The 21,679-nt window shown below is 42.9% G+C and overlaps 1 protein-coding gene across 6 annotated transcripts; it reads left to right on the top strand.

Moving 5' to 3' along the window:
* The first annotated feature begins 610 nt into the window (after positions 1-610).
* On the top strand, positions 611-21,489 carry zgc:154058 (Transmembrane protein 150A-like). Of its 6 annotated transcripts, XM_081724489.1 has the most exons (9): positions 798-948; positions 1,220-2,724; positions 2,816-2,904; positions 4,546-4,593; positions 6,039-6,125; positions 8,455-8,522; positions 12,708-12,835; positions 17,107-17,284; positions 18,966-21,489. In XM_081724489.1, exons 4-9 carry the CDS (start codon positions 4,553-4,555, stop codon positions 19,208-19,210), a joined length of 747 nt encoding a protein of 248 aa, XP_081580615.1. In that variant the 5' UTR covers positions 798-948; positions 1,220-2,724; positions 2,816-2,904; positions 4,546-4,552; the 3' UTR covers positions 19,211-21,489. The 6 variants fall into 6 exon arrangements, with proteins under 6 accessions (XP_026879321.2, XP_081580615.1, XP_081580614.1 ...); XM_027023520.3 differs by lacking the exons at positions 798-948; positions 2,816-2,904 and adding an exon at positions 611-725 and having other exon boundaries at positions 1,220-1,425; XM_081724488.1 differs by having other exon boundaries at positions 1,220-2,904.
* The last annotated feature ends 190 nt before the right edge of the window (positions 21,490-21,679 follow it).

Consider the following 21,679-nt stretch of genomic DNA (forward strand, 5'->3'; position numbering starts at 1 on the left):
GTTTAAGAATGCTGTTTCTTACTCATATTGAGAGTATAAATGTGTATATAATCGAGCCTATATTTCTGTGAATATAAATGTTGTTTATTTAGAGATCTTGACATGTGAATATTACTAGGCATGCAGAAAAGTAGGAGTCTGGAAAAAACATAGATGTGGATCTTCAAAACCGGTTAGATCGAAATATGTCTTCTCTTAGCCTACAATGAAGGCATCTTCATTGTGGTCTCCACAACTTTCCTTATGTGACATAATATTGAGTCTCTTGGAAGTCTCTAGGAATCTCGGGTTTCAGTTAGTTCAATCTTGCAACCCACTGATTAAATACTAATGTATGCGTCTCTGCCAAAGAAGCTTTTTCGGCTGACCATGTAATAGAGGCTTAGATCTTTTTCTCACGATCATAGTTAAAGCGGAATGTCAAAATCAACGATAATTAAACTAAGCCGTCAAAGTTGCTTTTAAATAATAAAGTGAAAATAATCACTAGACTAAAAATACGTTAGGCCTTCACAAAGTATTGCAAAGACCAAAAAAGACGTGGAAAGATTACTCAATATGTAGAAAGGTAGTTCTGATTTCCGCTGTCTACACCTATCTGATGTCTTAGGCGAGGGGAGGAGCTGCGCCAAACAGCTGTCTTATTTAACGTACATATAGATCAGCGGAGGACGAAACAGCGCCGAATCAAATACAACAGAGCGTCTAGTATCCTAAACGAGGAGGTGAGAGCGAGTGCAATACATGTTTTTACAAAGTGAAAAGGATACAAGATTGGGGGGCGGGGGGGGGGGGGATTCAGTGTTTCTGTTTGAGCTAGTCGTGTACGTTGGAAAAGAGAGACAGATGTAAATTGCACATAGATACAGACCAGCCTGCACTTCGTAAGATTTGGAGTGTAGCAAAAGGTGGGATAATAGACGATTGCTGTCCTTGAAGTGGGGGAAGGTAAGAGAATGAAAAACCTTTTCGCCACATACAGTAGCTACAGTTGTATAGCTATTTAACAGAAGTTGCTACTAGTACATTCAGCCATTTTGCTCTGGAAAAAGTATTTGGAAAGTTCACGTTTCAACCTTTAGTTGGCTAACCTAATTGAAATTGAGACGCTCTTCTGTGGCCTTTTGAAAGGGACCCTAGCGTAACATAAATAAACCAGTTTACCGTGATCAAATCACAGTTCTCGCTTTCTTATGTCAATTTCTCGTGTTCCACTTAGACTTACGATCTCGGAGATGAACGCTTTGGTGTTCCTGACACGAACGTAAATGCACATTTATGAGCAAAAAGTGACAGGCTGGCGAAGGCGAAGAAAGAAGTGGAACGTTCCCGGAGAGCTGCCCAGGAGCGCGTGGAGGAGATGTCTCTGTGGATGATCTTGCCCGTCAGCCTTCCCGCCCTTACCATCACTGGAATATGGGTCGTGTGAGTGGCCCTCTTTCTGCTGTGGGAGCTCTTTCAGATGTCGTGACATAATTTCTCTTTTACCCCTGTTATAATACGAGCCTAGCATGTGCAAGGATTTAGATTAATTTTGGCTCACGACCATTGGCTATGTTGGATGGAATTGTTTCTTTTTTTTTCCCGAGAGAGTGTGGTAACGCTAGCGTGCATACACACTACTGTTGGTACAAACGGCTCATAGTCGTTTATACTGGTGTAGTTTGCACCCAAGAAAACATTAAATGAGTTAGGAAATGATTAGTTTGCTTAATCATTCATTTTATTTTGAGCAGTCTTAAAGTTTATAGGGAAGAAAACTGTTCTAAAAGCTGATGTATCTTCAAGTGATTGCTTTCTTTTGCCAGTCTTGTAACTATTCCTTCCTAAAGGCATAGGCCTATAGACTTTTTAAAGGCAGTTTCACACTAGCGTCAGTAAATGTCATCTGAGATTTCTGTGATGAACTCTGGAATCAGCATCACTAAGAAGTTTCCTGGAGGTTTTTTTTTTCTTTGTACATATTGTGCTCAGGGGCGCTTCCATCTGAATATCATTTAATAGTAACTTTCGGTCAATAAGTGAGCTATATTGCATAATATTATCTGGCATAAAATTCCCATTTAAGGCATAACTAGATAGAGGGCATAACCATGCCCTCTGCTGTTTGTCATATAGTGACATTCCATTACTAATGGTAATGAATACAGAGTTAATAACATACATACAAAACCAACTAACATGTTGTTCAGGCTTTATTGTAAACACACTTGAAATCCCAGCTGGAATTTGGTGGCACACTGCACCGATACAAATCTAACAATGAACATGAATCAGTCTTGACATCACAAGTCAACTGAAGAACAAGGTGCAGGCCCAGGATATGGAACAGGATTTTCTGGAAAAGGATGATCGGGCAATGGGACCCTGCACCTGTTCCATGGTGGGGCTGAGGGAGCTTCTCTCCTGCTCTGAGGTAAATTCTCTAGAATGCAGACCCAGGAGGAGTATGTGCCACACAGTCTTCTTTCTCCCTTTTTCTTCGAGGTGGCATAGAAGTACACAGCCGTCCCAGTCCTCTTCCCTACTTCCTTCCTGTGGAATGCTCATAGGTTCTGAGAGCACTCGGGAGTCCCCTTCCTCCCTCATCCAGAGTGTGGTGGGCCAGGTGTGGTTACATAAAGCTTCCGCTATGACCGGAGGGAGTAAAGCACAAATGTGCAGCCGTTAGCTGCACTTTCCAGACAATACCAGACACTCCTCATTGGCTGCCTCAGTGATCAGGTGGAGCATTGGCATTCTATGTTTCCCTAAGTGACAATCTGGGAGTGGTTCCCAATAAAATGTGGACTAACTTGTGCTACTCCCTAAATAGATGCTCTTGTTGGTTTGACTCATAAAAGGAACAACTAATTATGGCCTTAAAGAAGGATTTATCAAGAGTTGTATTCCCAGAAAAAAAAGGTATTGCTGACATTTTTCTTGTGTTGAATGTGCTACATTTTTATTGTGCTTGTACATGCCTCTTATGCTTAATCTATTACTGGAACATGCCCCAAAGGCATAGGGTCAAACTTACTAACAAATTATTTGTTTGTTACTTTGGATAATTTCATCTTAAGACTATATTGTTAAGACCTTTCCATTTAGAGTAAGTTTCCATAGCAATTTTCTTTATGTTCAGGCTGGTAAATAGGAACCAGGAAAAAGTGGTTTCTCTCCCACTCAACCCTCGGGCATACACGTTGTTTTCATGCTGTTCTCTTTGTGTTCTGGAGTGTGCCTTTACACTATGCATGTAAACTCGGCCTTTAATAAATATCTCCATTTCAAGCCACTTCAGGGCCTCAGTTAGGAATGGCCAAGACAGTGGAGCTGCCGCCCTTCAGCATGCTCCTGGTTTACCCCACATGTTACCCCTGGTTTACCCCACACATTACACTTGGATTATCTTGCATGAATTCATCTATCTAAGATGCAGCAGAGAGATGCTGTGAACAGGCATGACTGTTCATATTTGCAGTTTATAATTGAATACGTTTAATTTGTGTTCTATAACATCAGATGATTTGGCCCATGTAAAACATCTGCATAAAAAAATCTGTTAAGAATAATTGCTTTAATATTCTGTTCAGACGTCTGCTCCCTGCCTGCCCCCTTCCCACTGGTGTTAAGGGTGACCTGGTAACGGCCTTTCTTATTATTCACAACACTAGTTGAGGCAGATGGCAGAATGTTTGTTTCCCAAATGTAATTTCACTCAGTGTGATGCTAAGTGCGGGACTGGGCTGCAGAGATGCGTCCCACTATGTACATACATACATGCACATGCGCGCACACACGCACAAAGATGCAAGGAGAGATGGAAACGGCTCTAATTGGTATTTAGCCTGTTGCTGACCCTGCACACTGTCAGATGCAGTTACACCAGACAGGCACACATTGTGTAGGTTGAGTGGCCAAGAGGAGAGCCAACAGGAGGGTGGTGTCATGAGTGTATGGTATTGTTTACTGCATGATGTCTCTATCTTGTGCTGTCCCTTTATATACTGATTTTCCTTGATGGCACATTTCTCTGCCAGTCTTATGAACCTGAGAATGTAGTTGTTCATGTGGCATGTGTTTACTTGGATGGTGTCCCGATGGTCCTCTGTGCACTGACATATTGAGAGTCAGTGTCTCTCTGGCTGGATGCTCTTTGATCTGGTTGCACTGGTGTGTGTGAGGAATGAAGTTCTGGTGTAAGCTCCAAATCAGCTGGTCGTTTCACTCAGATGCCCAGATTTCTCTGGTCTTTCATTAATTTATTTTTTTTCATTAATTCATGGAAAAATAGGAAAGCAGGTCAATGAAGTGTCATTGCAGTAATGAGATTACTTTTCATTAATATTTGTCTCTGGACATTAATTTGCTAGCATGCATTGGAGCTAATTTCTTTACCCTCAACAAATTCTATTTTCTTTGAGTCTGTTTTTCTTTCTCCCAAGTTTTGGAAAGTTGTTAGATTCTGCATGTTTGAGGAATATATTTCTTCTTTCAAAATCCTACTTTCAAAGTCCCCAGGCACTATAATCACTGCTTAATGAACCTTGTCATATCTTTTAGGTATGCCATGGCCCTCTACAACCAGCATGTGTGTCCTGTTGATAACTGGTAAGATTTCGAGCTCATATTTCTTTACGTTTCAGAGCATTGTGCAGTTTTTGGTGCCTGTCTGCAGTAACACAGCTCTGTTCAATAGGAAAGTTTGTCACATCAAGGAACATTCTTTCATTTACTCCAGAATCAAGACTTTTGAACTGGGACAGACATTATAAAGTTCTACACATATTTTTTAAAAAATCATCCAGCTTCATGTTGTCCAGTAGTACCAATACAAGGCATTTATGTATACACTTCAGATGAGACCTGACTCTGAGGTAGATGATGATTTACCTGTTTAAACTGAAGTGTGACTTAAATAATTCCTGTTTGAAATTGATGTCCCCTTGATTTCATGCAGTACAGTTTATAATTAATTGGTTACTCCACAAAATGGTGAAAGAATGTGTGCATATTCGGCAGGTTAGCCATTGACCAGTTTAAACCTTCTGTTTATCTAAAGTTCTCTAAATGTGAGGGAAGTAAGAGCTTTTGGTAAATCATTTCAGAGAAAAATGATATTGAACAACTTAGGTTCATGATTTAATCTCCCTGACTTTATATGGATAATAGCACATGGATGATTTAGTCAAAGGAATGTTTAATCTAGTAGCTGGGACATATTCCCCATAACATCTAGTAAAGGCAGAGGGTGCTCCCTAAGGACCAGGACCCCAGGTTTAAACCCAGATGCTGCCATATGCCCTCTTTGGGCCAGCCTTTCGGAATGGTCATGGAGTGGTGTTCAAGTGTGCCGAACGAGTCTGCAGTGCTGCATGTACAAAAGAACAAGTGGCAGGCTGTACAATAGATTGGTGCCATGACCTAGGCTTATAAAGGTGGATTGTAAACCAATAAGTACTAAAGAAACTAGGCTAAAAGTATGAAGTATGAATCTTGGTAAAATGGTACAAAGTGTAGATCAGTGCTATTGATTGCACAAACACTTGTGATGTTAGTGTTTGATGTTCAGTCTTAGTGCATACAGCCTCTGAATCAACCTAGCTGAGTGTTTGAGTTTTTCCAGGGGCCTGGATTACACAGTCATGGTTTGTCCCAAAAAAACCCCTCTGCTCTTAATGTTTTCTGTTAGGGATGATTCCTTACACTTATAATACAAGTCACAATTGTTTTAGTGATGAATAAATACATTTCGATAAATTTGTATCTATTTTTTAATGTTTTTTTTTGTTTTTTTTCATTAATTAACATTGTTTTCTGACTTGACTATCGACTATTCCTTTTTTTCAAAGCATCCAGGGGCTGGAATGCAGCTCCTAATAACAGCCCAGCTCTCTATGTTCAAAACCAGATGGTCGGTCTCATCATGTATAAAGTGCTTAGATTTGCCTGGTGTGAGTGAGGGTTGTTTAAAGTCTGGAGATCATATGGCCCTGCCACCAGTTTGGCACAGTCAGTAGTTCAGTCTTCAATGCATTTATCCGTGTGTGCTTCAGGATGTATAATCAGTCATGTGAGGAGGATTTGTCCATGCAGAGAGGACCAACTCTATGCTGTACTCTGGACGATGTCCCGCTCATCAGGTCTGTCAAACCCTCTATATCATCTCTGTCTGCTTTTAGCTAGTATGTTCTGTGTGCTCCGTATTTTGCACTTTTGTACATTGTAACAGCGTACATATTCTGTAGCTTCCATATATGACCATGTAAAGAGTGTTGGATGGCATTTAGAACTTATAAGACAGAACCAATGGACATGCCATGAACTTACCAATTGGATAATTTACCTGCTATACAAGCTGTATTGCCAATCACAGCTTGGTCAGCTACTTAAGCAAGGGAGGGGTGAACGTTTCAACTTTTTGGCATCAGTGATTTACTCTATGGCCCAATGTGGTGTAACATATCTTCAAAGTGTGTCTGAACACATGGTTCTTGAGCGGGTGTTGTGAGGAGTAGTTCACATCCTGCCTGGGCCATGTGCTCAGTGAGTGCTCCTCCTAACTGCTGCTGTCTGCTGCTCATACAACCACTTCTGCTTTTGAGCTCCTGCTTTTCTTCAAACTTCCATTGATTCTCTCTCCTATTTTGTCATTTTGATATAACCACTTGTTGTAGTATGGGAGAAAGGGTGGGGAAAAATGACAGTGTGTCTCTGTGTGATAGAGAGAGAAAACCCGTGTCTTCTCTTTCTTGTAGTGTATTTTAGTGTGACCTGTGCCTTAGTGAGTGTGGAGTCTAAGAGATGTTTGCTGTGGAGAGAAGCCTAAAGACTCTTTCCGTGTGTGTGTGTGTGTGTGTGTGTGTCTGCCTCTGCTCAGGGATGAGCTTGTGCATGCCTTCTTGATTAAGGAATTCCCCCAATTTTGCCAGGAAGAGAACTTGGACTTTAGGGGAAGTGGGTTTTGGTTGCTTAGTTGCTTAGGTGAAGAATCAATAGTAAATACTGTAGGTTCTTGTGCAATGGGACGTGCACCTCATCTTCCCATAAGCTATTTTTTTTTCTGTTCCATCAAAGCAGTGTATCCTATGGAATTTGTTGTGTTTATATGCATGTGCTATTTTTGGATGTCCCTGGGTATGCTCAGTCCTTGTGGATGCTGCCTGTGTGTTGGTTGTGCGGGTGTGTTTCTGTGGGTGTGGGTCTGATTGGGAGGGGAAGGGGTTATTCCTTTCCAGTAATCTTCTCTTCCTGCCACAGAGGTGTAGTAAAGTGGGTGAAAGGCCAGACTTGGTGTGAGACAAAAGCATACATACACCCTATAAACTGCAGAAGACCTTCATCAAATCCACTTATCACACACGCTGCAGGTGTTTATAGGTGGTGCATAGTGTGTGCTATGTATAGAAATACAGAAAAGAGGCTGTCTGCACATAAGTTGTTCAACAAAAGGAAAATGGGGCACAGTTTTGATCATAGTGTTTTGTATAAGGATTTATAGAATATTAACATCCATATTCATTCTGGTGATTGAGAGTATGTACATTCTGCCCTCGTTGAGATTCAGTGTAAAGGGAGTTAAAGATAAAGATGCCAGATGAGATGCTGTTTTTTTTTTTTTTGCCTAGCTGTTATTAATCAGATTTGTCAGGGCGTGTCCCAACCAATAATTCTTGTTGGCAGCATCATCTGATGTATTGGGTTGTATGATGTGAGCAGTCAATCCCCTACCCCCCTCAAATTTGAAATGAAACCTATGCAGCAGGGTGTGGAAGGGGTAGTCTGTTGTTGGTGAACATGCATTATTGTGGTGTCTCATAGGTGGGACCACTGTGCTGGGTATGGCTGGAACAGCTTTCTGTTGGGTCACCTCCTCCTCCTGCATTAGTCCTGCTGCTCCTGCATCGCATGTGATCTGACGGCTGGGTGATGAATTACTGGTGTGGTCGTGTTGTCTCTCAGCTCCTGATGTGTTTCTCCCACTTGTCTCTCCTGTCACTCAGCTCCTGTGGTGACTCCCAGTAGCCTGAGGAGGAGCTGGTTTGGTCAGCTGGATCATAGGGTCATGACAGGAATGAGAGAGAGAGAGAGAGAGAGAGAGAGAGAGAGAGAGAGAGAGAGAGAGAGAGAGAGAGAGAGAGAGAGAGAGAGAGAGAGAGAGAGAGAGAGAGAGAGAGAGAGAGAGAGAGAGAGAGAGAGAGAGAGAGAGAGAGAGAGAGAGAGAGAGAGAGAGAGAGAGAGAGAGAGAGCCTAAGGTTTATGATCATGGAGCATTTGGGAATAGCACTACTGATCTAGGACTGCCATATCGTTATTCTGCTCTGAGTATGGTAACCAATCTTTACAAAAAATAGATAACTGATTCAGCCTGTCTGGCCATTCAGAATAAGATGTTCAGCGTTTAACGTGTGTATGTGTGTGTGTGTGTGTGTGTGTGTGTGTGTGTGTGTGTCTGCATGTATTCTTTTGCAGTAAGTGTGGTACACTGCCTCCAGAGAGTTGTTTCTTTAGTCTTATCTGCAGTACAGGATCCTTCATGGGTAAGTGTGTATTTACCATGCTGTACATCACAAATAAGTAATCTTAACATTTCCTTAACACTAAAAACAACAAGAACAGCTTGTTTTTTTTAATTTAGGTTGTGAGATAATAATAACCCATAATAGACCACATACACAGAGGAAATTCTGTGTGTGTGTGTAGGGGGGGGCATGTGGGCAGGTTGCAGGGGGGAAGAGTTGTGGGAGCATGCTTCCTTCCCTCATACTTGACTGAGCCATTTCCATGCCATTTGCACTGCAGCATTAGAAATGTATTACCAACAGCGTTTACCATACAAGGGCTGCAGAAACCTGAAGATGAATCATGAAATTCTGCAAGAACCACATCATTCAGACAGTGAGGAGTCATCAAAAAGCAAGTTCATAAACAACAAACAATTACTTAATTATCAAAATATTAGTAGACCACATTCCATATCGGAGATGTCTACTGGTGAGGTATGCACTTAGCTGCTAGCAAATGTGACATTTTATCACCCAGCATTTAATGTGATTTGGGTCAAGAGATTTGTCTTATAATTAGATCTGCGGGCACAAGCTGTTGGGACTGACTGGAGAGCCATTACTGAGAACAGCCAATCGGACAAGTTCTGCAAATGAAACACTCTGTAAGATACCAGAACAAACCTGTCACAACAAGTGTGTACTGTGCTGCAGGCACAATGGAGTCTGAGTGGGAAAAGGCTTTTTGTTTGGTGTTGGAGGTAAAACATGACCTCTGAACTGTGCAGTTGGTTTGGCCCATAATGTCCCCCTGCTGATGCTTGGTGGTGTTCCATATCCCATGAGTTAATGTGAGCGCGAGAGACTGCTCCTGGTAGGCAGATCAGACTCACTGGTTTGATGTGGAAAGGGCAGTGCTTTTTCCAACAGAGCCTGCGGGTTCCAGGGTGAGGATTTACTTTGCAAGTTCCCCTTTATTTAGCCTAATTGTGCTATCTGAGTGGGCTATTCTGTGCCTCATGATGTATGCTACTGCTATGTTTAAACAATGCAAGTGTAATTTAGCTGTGTAGAGGGGACCTTCTGGAAGGGGTTTTGTATAACTACACCCAGTCAGGACTGTAAACGCCAGTAGAGTCAATACCATCCTTGCTCATGTAGATTTGTGTTGCTCTAAAGCAGTTGTTTGCACACCCCATAGTTGCATCTTATGAGTTTTTGAGGTACACCTCCCAAAAGACAGCAAGGCAGAGCAGAACAAAAAAATGAAGATGGCTGTGAAGAGCAGGAGTCAGTGCTGTAACGCTGGGAGCCTGTCATCAAACTGCCAAGCCCAGCTCTACTACCTTCCCGTTAGCATGAGGCACAAGCAGCTGGGACCTCCTTCATCCATGTATCACACAGAAATTTGACTTCTCTTTTGAGCACTTTCACTTTCACATCCAGTCTGATATGTTTGGGAGTTCATGTTTTGTTATGCAACTGAAAGGCAACCTAGGGCCTTTGTGCAAACATACTACCCTAGTTTAGACCATTAGACCAGGGGTAATAAATGTTTTTTCCATGACCTGACATTGTTAGACAACTTATGTCTCCCCTATGAGAGCTGCAGCCATGAAAAAGCACCAGCCACAGTCTTATCAACTTTAACAGGGCAGTCAATACACTCATGGGGTGACTAATACTATGCCCACCATCAGTGTTAACAGTCAGCGCAATTTTAACAGCTCCTGTAATACGACTGCCAGAGCTGCCTGTCTGTTGCTGCCGTGATGACGTCGTCTGTGACATGCTTCACTGGTGAGCTGCTCGCATGGAACTCAAGCTGTCACAACTGGGCTAATTTCTGTGGGTGTTATTAAGGAAGCTTACGTAAGGCCAGGCTGATGAAGGGGTGGGCTGCTCACCACTGAACCTGCAGCGAGAGCAATGGCCCTGTCCCTGCCCCTGTTCTCCAGGTCGTTCACTACCTTTGTTGACTCGACCTCTCGTTCAGTTGGGCCGCCAGAGATGGTGAACCTGGTTAGAGTTAAGCCGTACACGTCTGAGGTGTGGTGTGCACCGCATGGACAAATAATAAAAGTACCCCCCTCTGTGTGCTGCTTTCTGGGGAGGAGTATTCAGCTCTAAGAAACCTGTGCACAAACTCACACTCTCTCTCTCTCTCTCTCTCTCTCTCTCTCTCTCTCTCGTTTGTCTATAGACTGTTCAGATCAATCTTTCATGACATCTCTTGCATTTGCTTTGGGTAAATTGCATGCGAGTCTGCGATCTCCCCTTGGCTAAGAATGCAGTGAGCAATGCTCTTCCACACAAGTGTCAAGGTACGATAAAGAATGTCAACCTGGTATCCCATTACGGTCAGCCCTAAGCACCCTGTAGTCATTGCACAGATAAATTTAGCTGTTTGAGAATTGCTGCGTGTGCTGGACTTGCGCTTGTTTCCTGTGACTGTCCGGAGGCATGGCTGGCGTCTGTCCGTGGACACTGTTGAGCTGGTGCTAATCTAATGGAGTAAACAGCTGTTATTTTTTGCACTTTCTCTCTCTCTCTCTCTCTCTCTCTCTCTCTAGTGCAGCTAAACTTTGTTAAAAAAGACAAGGGCTAATTTCTTTTGCCTTAAGGGCATGTAGTTTAGTTTTCCATGCTGGTAATGCACCTAATTTCTCTTTGAATTGTCAGGCAAAGTGTGTGGCACCCATGCATGTTCTACAGATTTCGTGGTACTGCCCTCACTGTGAAGCACATGAAATATGTCCACGTGCAGCCCGAGTTCTGCCCCTCGTCCATCTCACATAGGGGCGGAAGGTCACAGAAGCCTGTTGCCTTTTAACTTCTCACTTTCTGCCTGTGACAGCAGCGCTGTTAGATGGATGCTAGCGAACATGGCATGTGGGCCTGCTATGCGTGTGAAAACTCTGAAACCATTCCCTTGGAGTGCGAGGTTGATGATGCCATTAATGGCATGAAGGGCAATCGCTCACCATGCTGCCCCTGAGCCGGCTGGCTCAAGTCCACTTTCATTAAGCATTAACCCAGACGAGCAAATGGAGCAGGCAAACCCGCATTAGACTCCTCTCAGCACATAACAATCAACCTCATTACCCCTTCTCTACCCCTTTCCTCAGTCACCCCACACCCCCTGCTATTCCAGGAAAACAATTAATAGGTTCTAAGGAACACCGGACATTAGGCTGTTTTGTGTGTATGTGTGTGTGCATGGATGTTGTGCAGAATCTTGCCAGCTGAGTACAGGGACAGGCCTTGCCGTGGAGTGCAGGGGCCCGTGGAGGGACAGGCCCTGCAGTGGAGTGCACAGGACAGGCCTGTGCAGGGACAGGCCCTGCCATGGAGTGCATGGGTCCTGCTATGGAGTGCACAGGCCATGCTGTGGAGTGCCCTAATTGTTTTCTGATTGGCTGTTCAGTCACAGAACAAGATAATAGACATAACCTGTGTAAGGTTTTTTTTTTTTGTGTGACTTTATCAACCAATGCATTGTGCAAGACTAATATTTTGCTCCATGGAAAGTAGATAAACTTAATATTTTGCTCCATGGAAAGTAGCTAACTATTGAGAGAACATGTGTCATTACCTTCATATTACTGTAGGAAATTTTATGTAAGTAAAGTGTTGAAGAAGAGGTTGGAATTAAAAGGAACTTAGAATGTTTGTTATAAGAAGCCTGCACTTTCAGGAAGCAGTGGTTTAAATTTAATGTTACTAAACAAGGGCTTCTGCACCTCCAGGCATGGGAGAGTGTGTTTTTTTGCGGGATGGGGGGGGTGTTGTGTTTTTTTTATTTTGCATAGGCACGGAGCGTACTTGCATGTTAATCATCAGCTGTAGTATGTTTGGTGTGTTCAAGTGTAAATACTCACAAGTGACAAGGGGTGACAGTGATGTGTGATGTGTTGGGCTCGGGGTATTGTGACTAGCAGGTTCTGATTGTTTCATAGTGCTGTTTTATTTGTAGTTTTAAAGCTATACTGATAAATGTCAAGCATGGATCAATTTGGCATGATCTCTTAAAGAAAGTAAACATCTGATCCCCTGCATGGATTTTTCATCTTTGTTTTATATAGTCCTGTCCATGCATGTATAACCATAACTAACTTCTCAAATTTACATTGTATTGCATCACGTTTCGTATTTGTTGCTTCATAAAATGTATTGATTCCATTTGTACTCTCTCTCTCTCTCTCTCTCTCTCTCTCTTAGTGATGGTGATAGTTTTGCTGCGTTATGCACATGTGATTGAGAAACACCAGAACTGTGTGTTGAACACGGCGAGCCTCTCTACTGGCTGGATCTGCTCAGCGGGACTCATCATGGTGGGCAACTTCCAGGTAACACTCACATGAACCTGATGACCACAGGCTACTTTGTGTCTACAAGCGCATGGGGTGGGGTGTGTGGACTAAAGCACTGCTGCAGGGTGGGAAAGCTTCCTCTGCTTTCCTGAACAGAGCACTCAGATAGGCCTTCCTGTCTGGTTACCCTCAGCTTAGTGTGAACATAGGCCATGTAAAGCCACCTTACCATCAGGATTTTCTGGGGAAAGTGGGCCATGATGAGTGTGTTGTTGTGTGATCCACTTTAATTTGCTACCTAAGAGGTAGGCGCTCAGCTGCTTGGCTTGTGTGTGTGTGTGTGGGGGGTGGGGTGGGGGGGGATGCATATATATTGCCACTGCATTCTTGTACCATTCCCTCTGTAACTATGGTTCACTTGACTCTCTTCTCTCTCCCCCCCCCTCCCCCCCAGACCAGTCAACGCTGGTGCTAATAGATATGTACGACAGCCTCCATAATCTCCTTAGACACTGAGAATCATTCAGCTGTGGCCACTATTTCACTCTGAAATGAACATGTTTTCTCTTTATTTCTGTAGTGGCGTTGGCCTTCCAGGGAATGAATTTTAGGCAGCTGAGATGTTTGACTATTGGCTGAGTGCCCAGCTTGCAAGCAATGCAGGGAGGTCGGCCAATAGGGCATCAGAGGTTTTTATGGGCCAGTTGCCATAGAGACAGAGGGGGAGAGCAAGCTCTCCCCCTGATAATGTAAACGTCCACATCTTAACTATGCACTCCCATCAAACGTGTGTGTGTGTGTGTTTGAGAAGAAAGAAAGCTTGCTTACCCTGTATGTAGGCATGAGAAGCAGTAGTCTGGCTGTATTCTGTCTCTGTAGGTGCCTAAGGAGTATCAGCGGGCACTGCCACTCTTCCCTGGTGTTGTGAAGGCTTAGTGAGTCTGACTTTGACCTGTACTGCTGATAGCTGAACAACTGGCTGAGTTACTAGGTTTCTCTAAATTTTTGGGAGTCCTGTATTGCTAACTGTTTTGAAAGTATCAAGGTTGTCAGACTGTAGAAATTCCATAATTTTTAAAATGTCTATCAGCTCATGTCTCTAGGCTGTTAGAATGACTGGCTCACAGATTATAAACAAATGAAGGACCTCCCACATGCGTGGAAAGCACTGCTGAACACTAAGTTTCATGTTTGGACTGAACACATGAAGTCTGCAAACCATTAAGTAACTGTGTGTGTGTGTGTGTGTGTGTGTGTGTGTGTGTGTGTGTGTGTGTATGTGTGTGTGTGTGTGTGTGGCCCTTCCATATGTGGAATGACAGAACCAGTGTCTTTACTCTCCTGTGCTTGTGGAAGGAACTCATGTGGCCTCTGCTTGCCATATAGTGCTTCAATACAACTTCTGTTAACAGTCACTGAAGAATGAATAGGGATTCCAGCTGCTAAATAAAGCTCCCATACAGAGTGAGATGATCTACGCTGCGATCAAATGGATGACAAAGTGTGTACATATTTGGTTAGTGCTGAGGAATGAGCCTCTATGGAAGACATTTCATCTATGAACAAGTATTAGGCAGCCAGTGCTGGGGGAGAGGGGGTTTCTTTCCATTCCTTTCATTTCCAGAATCCTGTATGTTACGAAACGGAGGGAAATTTACTAGGTGTGTGTGTCATCAGGTGCTTGTGTGTGCATGCGGGTGTGCTTGGACTTAAATGCATCAGAGGGGCAGGGTGACTGCAAGCCAGGTTTTGGCTGGCACGTGTGCGTCTCCTCAGCCTGGGCACCAGCTCCTCTCCAGCCCCCTACCACACCACACCACTCCGCTGACACACAGGTTGTCCGCAGGTCCTGCTCAACACCTCCTGCCTCCAGCAGCTTGTGATTTACATCAGGCCCATTAGTGCAGAGGGAATGCTGTTTTTACTGAGCCCTCTGGCTGTTCTTTTGCATTGACCAAAACTTTATAAATAGAACTTTGTTGAGACATTTGTAATTTGAGTTGTTTTTCTGAATCATCCAGTGGACTGAGAAGAGGAGGAGATTAAAGGGAAAGGAGAAGGGGGAAGCGATAGAGGCTGGAGGAACAGAGGGGCTTTTCAGGTGCAGGTGTGTTTAGGCATGGGGAGGGGTGAGGAGAGGTAGCCTCTGATGAACCTGTCTGTGCATGCTGGGAAGACACCGCCACGTAGCTCTCTATCTGTCTTTCTTGGCTTCTTCCTCTTTTTGCTTTCTCTTTCACTCTCCTCTATCCCATTCATTTCTCACTCTGTGTGCCTCTCCTCCTTCTGTTTCTCTTTCTCTCCATCTTTCTTACTTTTTCCACTCTACTGTTTATTAAGCATGTTTGTTTATCAGTGAGTCTGTGTATTGAGGTTTGTGATGGCTTCGTTCTGTGCATTTGCATGTGTTGGTCTGGGTTTTTTTTTTGTGTGTGTGTGTGTGTGGTCCCCCATATACATTTGTCCACCCAAAGCTTCCATCAAGAGTGTGTGTAGGCCACTGAAATGTTTGACCTTCTGAGGCCTGGATGAATAAACTATGTTTATCTTCTTATGGTAAAAAAAACAATATGGTGTGTGAGTGAGGCTAGTCAGTGACATTTAGAGCCTGCCAAGTTAACACACCTGCCAGTGTGTGGCGCTCTATGCCTGCTGCCTTCCATTGCTAGACTATAGTGTAAATTGGTGATCATTTTTCTATTCTCCATACTGTACAATAACTTTGCTTGGGCAGGCCACATTAGCTATCTACAGGCCACTACTCTTTTAAGTGCCACAATCTACTCGCACAGTCTAGAGGAGGTGTTCCTGGGCGCTGGTGGTGTCCTGCATTTACATGCCATACAACCCAGTCCACTGAGACTGCCAGATGTAAGAGGCTTATCTTTAACCAGGTCTGGTGTTCAAACACCACATGTTACCGCAAGTCTGTCTGAGTGTGTGTGTGTGTCCCACTAATTGGGCACTTGGAGGCTGAGCTGCATAAGAAAAGAACCAGCACACATGGGCTTATATAAGCCAGTTAGCCAGGAATCCGAAGTCTCTCCTTCATTTTCTAACACTCTTCTCTTTTGAAAAAAATTCCAAAATGGTTGTCTGTTTCCTCAGGTGTGGGGCCTGGTCTGCTGGCTTGTTGCATTTGGACTGCAAGGTTGTTGACTTTTCACATGCTTCCTTTCATGTTAAAATCTGGCTAAAATCTCTAAAATGTCACTGTGGCGGGTGATTGGCCGCGGGCTCTTTATCAGGTTTGATCAGCCGGTCAGTGTGGGAGGCACTATTGCTTGGTCAGGGTCCTGTGGCATGGGTCACATGACCACTGGCTGCTCCATTGTGCTTTGTGGCTGGGAGCCAGTGAACAAGAAAGCACTATACTGGTATAGGGCCTGGGTCTGCTGCTCTCCCAGTGCATCTTACACTTAATTATGTGTAAGGAACCCAGGGAACATCTATTGTCATTTGGGATTAAATTTCCATTTACACTTATGTGGGAGAGAGTTTTGAACAGATGCTGTATGGCTAATTGCCCTCCGATGTTTCACATATACTGAGTTGTGTGGCAAAGAGCTTAGAGGAATCAGTGAAGTCTGCTGCCCTCTATTGGTGAGGTTGAGGAGGAGCATGTAGACTTGCCACTGAGAAGTAATCTGGGAATAGATTGCTAACTTAAAAATGTTAAGACCATAGTTCAGTGACATAAAAGTGACACCTCAGACAACAAATATTTACACATGTATTGTGGGGAACTTTTACAGTGATTGGTGTGTAGACCTGTTTAAAATATACTGACTGGGTTGTTGAATATAACAATCCTGTGTACCCAACAGTGGAAATAGCTGAAAGCTAGAGAAATGGAAATCTGTGCAAACAGTAATTACTGCTTGAGCTGTGCTGTGTTTCTGGGTCATTTTGGGAAACCCATTTGTGGCTGACTTGGCAACGTCAGGCTATTTCAACCTTATGCTCCTGCCTACACTCTGTCACAGAAACCAAAAAATTCTGAAGTGCTTATTTTGTGTCTGATGTTTTTGGAAGTATTGCAACTCCCTTACATGTGCGCGCGCGCGTGTGTGTGTGTGTGTGTGTTAGTTTAGATCTTTTTACTTCTTTAAAACATACCATCTTGCTCAGGCTTTCTGATCAGCACCGGGCATGGGTACACAAACTTGTATTGGTTTAGATTTAACTACGTAGTGAAGGTGTTTGTTGCATCTGTGTCCACTGGATGCTGTCATGACATGTGTTGTATGCATTTCGATGGCGAATGCTGCTGAGACGGCTTCTGTTCGTGTGTGTGTGTTTTTCAGGTGGATAATGCGAAGGTGCTGCACTACGTGGGGGCTGGCGTGGCCTTCCCCACTAGCATGCTGTTTGTGTGTCTGCAGTGTGCACTCACCTACCGCCTGGCTAAGACGCAGGGCGAATACAGCGTGGGCCACCTGCGACTCAGCATGACCTTGCTGGCCTTTGTGGCACTGGTGCTCAGTATCCTTAAATCATGTCAAGGTTTGCCTACATTGTGCTTGTACTCGGTGGCCGTTTTATTAGCTACAGTGACTACAAAAAGATGTAATGTTGAAATGTTTCACCTGTGTTTCAACTTCATTTTTTTTTTTTTTTTTTTGTATAGAGGTGAGTAAAAGTGAATCTTTGTTCTTCATAACAGCTCGACCTGAGGAAACTCAAAACAAAAAAGCTGACAAGGCTGCTGTAATGGCTCAATGTGTAAGTTAACCCAGGAATGGTGGGGCACTGGAGAGCATGTAGAGGTGGCTGCTCCAGACCCAGGATGACTGGCAATGCGCAGCACCCATGGCTGGTACTTGTGGCTTTAAATAGCAGGGAGAACAAAAGAGGGCCAACATGAATGAATGTGAGTGAGATAAAACAGCTGTGAGTGTTTTTAAGTAACACTGGAATTTTTGGCTATTCTTCTTGGGGAAATTTCCATGTTGGATTGGGACTGATTGTAAACAGCAGTTTTAAGGTCATTGCACAGATGTTCAGTTGAACTGAAGTCTAGGCTGTGACTGGGCAACTCCAGAACATTCACCTTTCTTAAGCCCCTGCAGCATCACTTTCGTTGTGTTTTGGTTATTGTCCCGAGTTTTCCAGATCCCAGTGCACTTGTTTTCCTCCGGGGCTTTGTGGACAGTCATCTTTTTTCTCTTCTATCTTTGAGTTTTACAGACCCTGCTGAATAGAAGCCTATTCAAACTTTGATGTTGCTACCACCAGGGTTCACTGTAGGGTTGGTGTTCTGAGTGTAACATGCAGCATTTAGGTTTGTGTTAAAAATTGTATTTAGCATAGCTAGATCCAAAGGTATTGGCTATTTCAGACCAAAGAATCATGCTGTTGCACACATTTTATCTAAGCTCAGATGAGTCTTCAAACAAGGGTTCTTTCCACCCTTCAGTACAATCCAGAAGTGCAAGTTCTGTTGTTGCCTGTTGTTGATATTACTGTCACACTGCTGGAGGCCTCCCGGTGGACTTCCTATGGCCCTTCTTGCACAGTCAGTTATTTTTGGAGGACGGTCAGTTCTGGGGAGCATCACACCTTTTCCCTATTCGATTTGTGGTTCAGTGATGAACTTGTGCTTTGGGTATATTTAACCCAAATATATCTGCACGGAATCCTTTTTTTTTTTTTTGATTGAGTAGTGTGTTCTTGGAAATGCACTAGTGAACCTGGTATAGATGACAGGTATATTTCAGGGGGAAAAAATGGAATACCTCAACCACATGCAGATGGAGTCTCCTGTAGTAATTATGTGACTTGTACTTCAGACCTCTTTTAGGGGTCAGTGTCACTTCTGAATTTAGAGTGGTCCACTTACCCAGAATATCCAACTAACAGCTGTCTTGTAATCAGCAATGACCATTAATGTGGCTAGCACAACTTGTGCCTTGAACTCTTAACTGTACACCTACATATTGTACCTACTGTTCAACATTTGCCACGAAATGGTTGGTGATTTTATATAGATAAGCAGAGGCTAATAAGACTACATTTTTAATATCTGAGTCATGTGGGAGTGTTTTGTGTTTTTTTTTTTTTTTGTTTGTTTTTTTTAATTCTTAAAGACAGTTGATGAACACTGATTACCATTGTGGGCCTTTTGCTTCCTGAGTGGGAGCTCCTTAACTCAGCCGTCCTCCAGGTGGGGTCTTTTTCGTCCAGGAGAGCTTTGTGCTGCAGCACGCCTCAGCTATCTTTGAGTGGGTCTTTTGTGTCATCATCATGCTGTTTTATGGCACGTTCGCCTTCGAGTTTGCTGGCATATCCAGCGACACCATGATGGTGCTGGCAAGAGGAGGGGTGCTGGGAAGCACCAGCCGAGACCACAAGATGGAGTCCCTCAGTGGCGCGAACTCACATCAGTCGGAGGGCACGGCCATGCTTTAGGGAGGCATGAGGCAGACCTGCCCAGGTGCACTCGATGTCCGTATCGCTCTTAACACAAATGCTTACATGTACTCACACATGTGTTAGGGAAGGTATAGAGCAAGACACTAAGGACCAGCAGAGGAAAACCCAGATGGAAATGTGACCATGGATCTCCCACCCTGAGGTAAAGTTTGCCAAAGGACCCTGTTCACGTCTTGTACATCGTTGAGATACTAAATCAACACCTCACTGGAACCTCCACCATGTTGAACTCTGAAGAGCTGAAATTATAATGTTAAGAGGCAGTGTTATCTTGGACTACATGGACTGTATGTAGTGTGTGTGTGTGTGTGGGTGTGTGTGTGTGTGTGTGTTTTTATAATTGGTTTTGTGAGTACTTGTGTTTATAGAAAATGTAAGATGCAGGCTGGGCTAAAGTCAATAGCAATCACACATATAAACACATGCCAAGTGTTGATATGCCAGTTTACACATATTCAAGAAATTTACTTTAAGACCAGAAATATTTAACCAGTGAAAAGATTTGTTTTACCCATTTGTATTCAGCCAAATCTGGTTAAGCTCATTGCCTATACCACCTCCTGTGCTCTCATAGCAGAGAGGCCTGAGGTAGATTTCTTTGCCTGTATTATGGCATTTCATCTTCAGTTCAGGGGGACTATCATTCATTGCCATTGTGCCTTATGAAGAGGGGCTAAGAAACCCTGCAAATGGACATCATTATGAATAATCTAATTATGTCAGTTATCAGAATGTCAAGAAAAAATGTCTAAGGCTCCAGTATATGTAAAGTGTGTTTTGTATTATACTAGAGATGTTATCAAAGAGATGCCAGTGAGGCCAACAAAAACATTCATATATTGATGTATATTTTGGCCTGTTGTTGGTTTCTTATTGTAAATGTGGTTTAAACTTTCTTGCTCTTCTCAGTGGCTGTGGACAGTACAGTGAGAGGGGAAGACTGACATTTATTGAGAAGTGGTTGTGTGTTTACATCTTTGTGTGCAGCAATTGGTCTGTACGCAATTCACAATTAGAGCAAAATATTCATTTGAACTTGTCTGATAAACACCATCCTGAATCTTGAGATTCAGAGTCCTCTCCACAGTCCAGTCTGACATTTTGGAAGTGTATAATTTCTGTGTAGATGCAACGTTAGTCTCCATGTCTGGAAAGCTTGGCCACTGGTCCACCTTGCTGTCTGCCCCTTGTGTTTTAAGTGATTTGTTATGTAGCTCATGAAAGCATGCTGGCTGTTTTGACTAAAAAAAATAACAGAAATAGTTTATTAAAAATAAACACCCTCCATAATGACACTCAAATTGAGGATGAAAATTATAATGGAGCTCAAACAGCCCTCATGTGACTGTTCGTACATGCAGTGTTCTTTATTTTCACAAAACTCAATATATATTTTTCACAACATGGTATTGCAGCGGGACTGCAAGATTTTCAGTAAGGAGTTATACATTTCATAAAAAAATACTCTGCTAAGCTCTTATGTTTCTTATTCTTTTGTCTTGGCCAATTTAAGTGACCTTAGGAAGTAAAAAATGTTACATTCTCTGGGTACATTCATACTGAAAACTGCATAATTTACCCATCATTTTATTTTAATTTCAGTCTTTATTTTCTGCTTTTCTTGTTGCAGTCTGTAGTCTAATGCTCAGGAAATTCTGTTGACACCAGCCTGAAGTCAGTAATGGTGTATTAGTAGTTTAGCAATGCCAGAACTAAACTGTAAAAAAAATTAGAGATTTTTTGTTTGTTTCGGGGTGTGTTTTTGATAGTTTTTACATTGAAACTGACAAATGCTTGAAGCATATTTGTTATCAGAGGTATTATGCTTTATTTGCAAATGTTTAAAAATGGTCTATATGTTTCGGTGGCAGTTTACCTGTTTTGACTTCAGAGTTGCAGTACCTCTATGATATTGCTTAAGATGGGTCTTCCCACCAAAGAGGATTTGCATTTAACAGTGATGACTTTGATTCAACAATGATGACATTTCATTCAACAATGATGACTTTTTTAGAATGTGGCTGGCCATTGGTTAACTTGGTCCAGTTTCAGAGGTGTTGCCTAAACTCAGTCACAGGAAGGTGCTGCCGAGCAATGTGTGATGAGCACCTAAAATACAGTGATCTCAGCAGCAGTTACACATGCATAAATACTTCTCTCACAGAACAGACTCTTCCACAGTCGGGTTAAGGATCTTATGCGATGGCTAGAAAAAAGTACCGTCCTGTGCCTTCTTTTTTTTTTTTTTTTTTTTTTTCACTTAAACCAAAGACTAAAATGTTTCTTATACAAATTAAAAGATGTGATTGTATATTTGCCTTAAGATGTATTAAAAATAAAGATAAAAGTATAATTTGTTGTTTGAAATTCGGTTGTGTCATGTGGATAAGGTGGATATCAGAAGTTGTCAGACATGTAATCTCATTCTAAATTAGCTGAATGGCT

Source organism: Electrophorus electricus, chromosome 12 (genome assembly GCF_041902795.1).
Source record: "Electrophorus electricus isolate QZ-2024a chromosome 12, ASM4190279v1, whole genome shotgun sequence".
NCBI lineage: Eukaryota > Metazoa > Chordata > Actinopteri > Gymnotiformes > Gymnotidae > Electrophorus > Electrophorus electricus.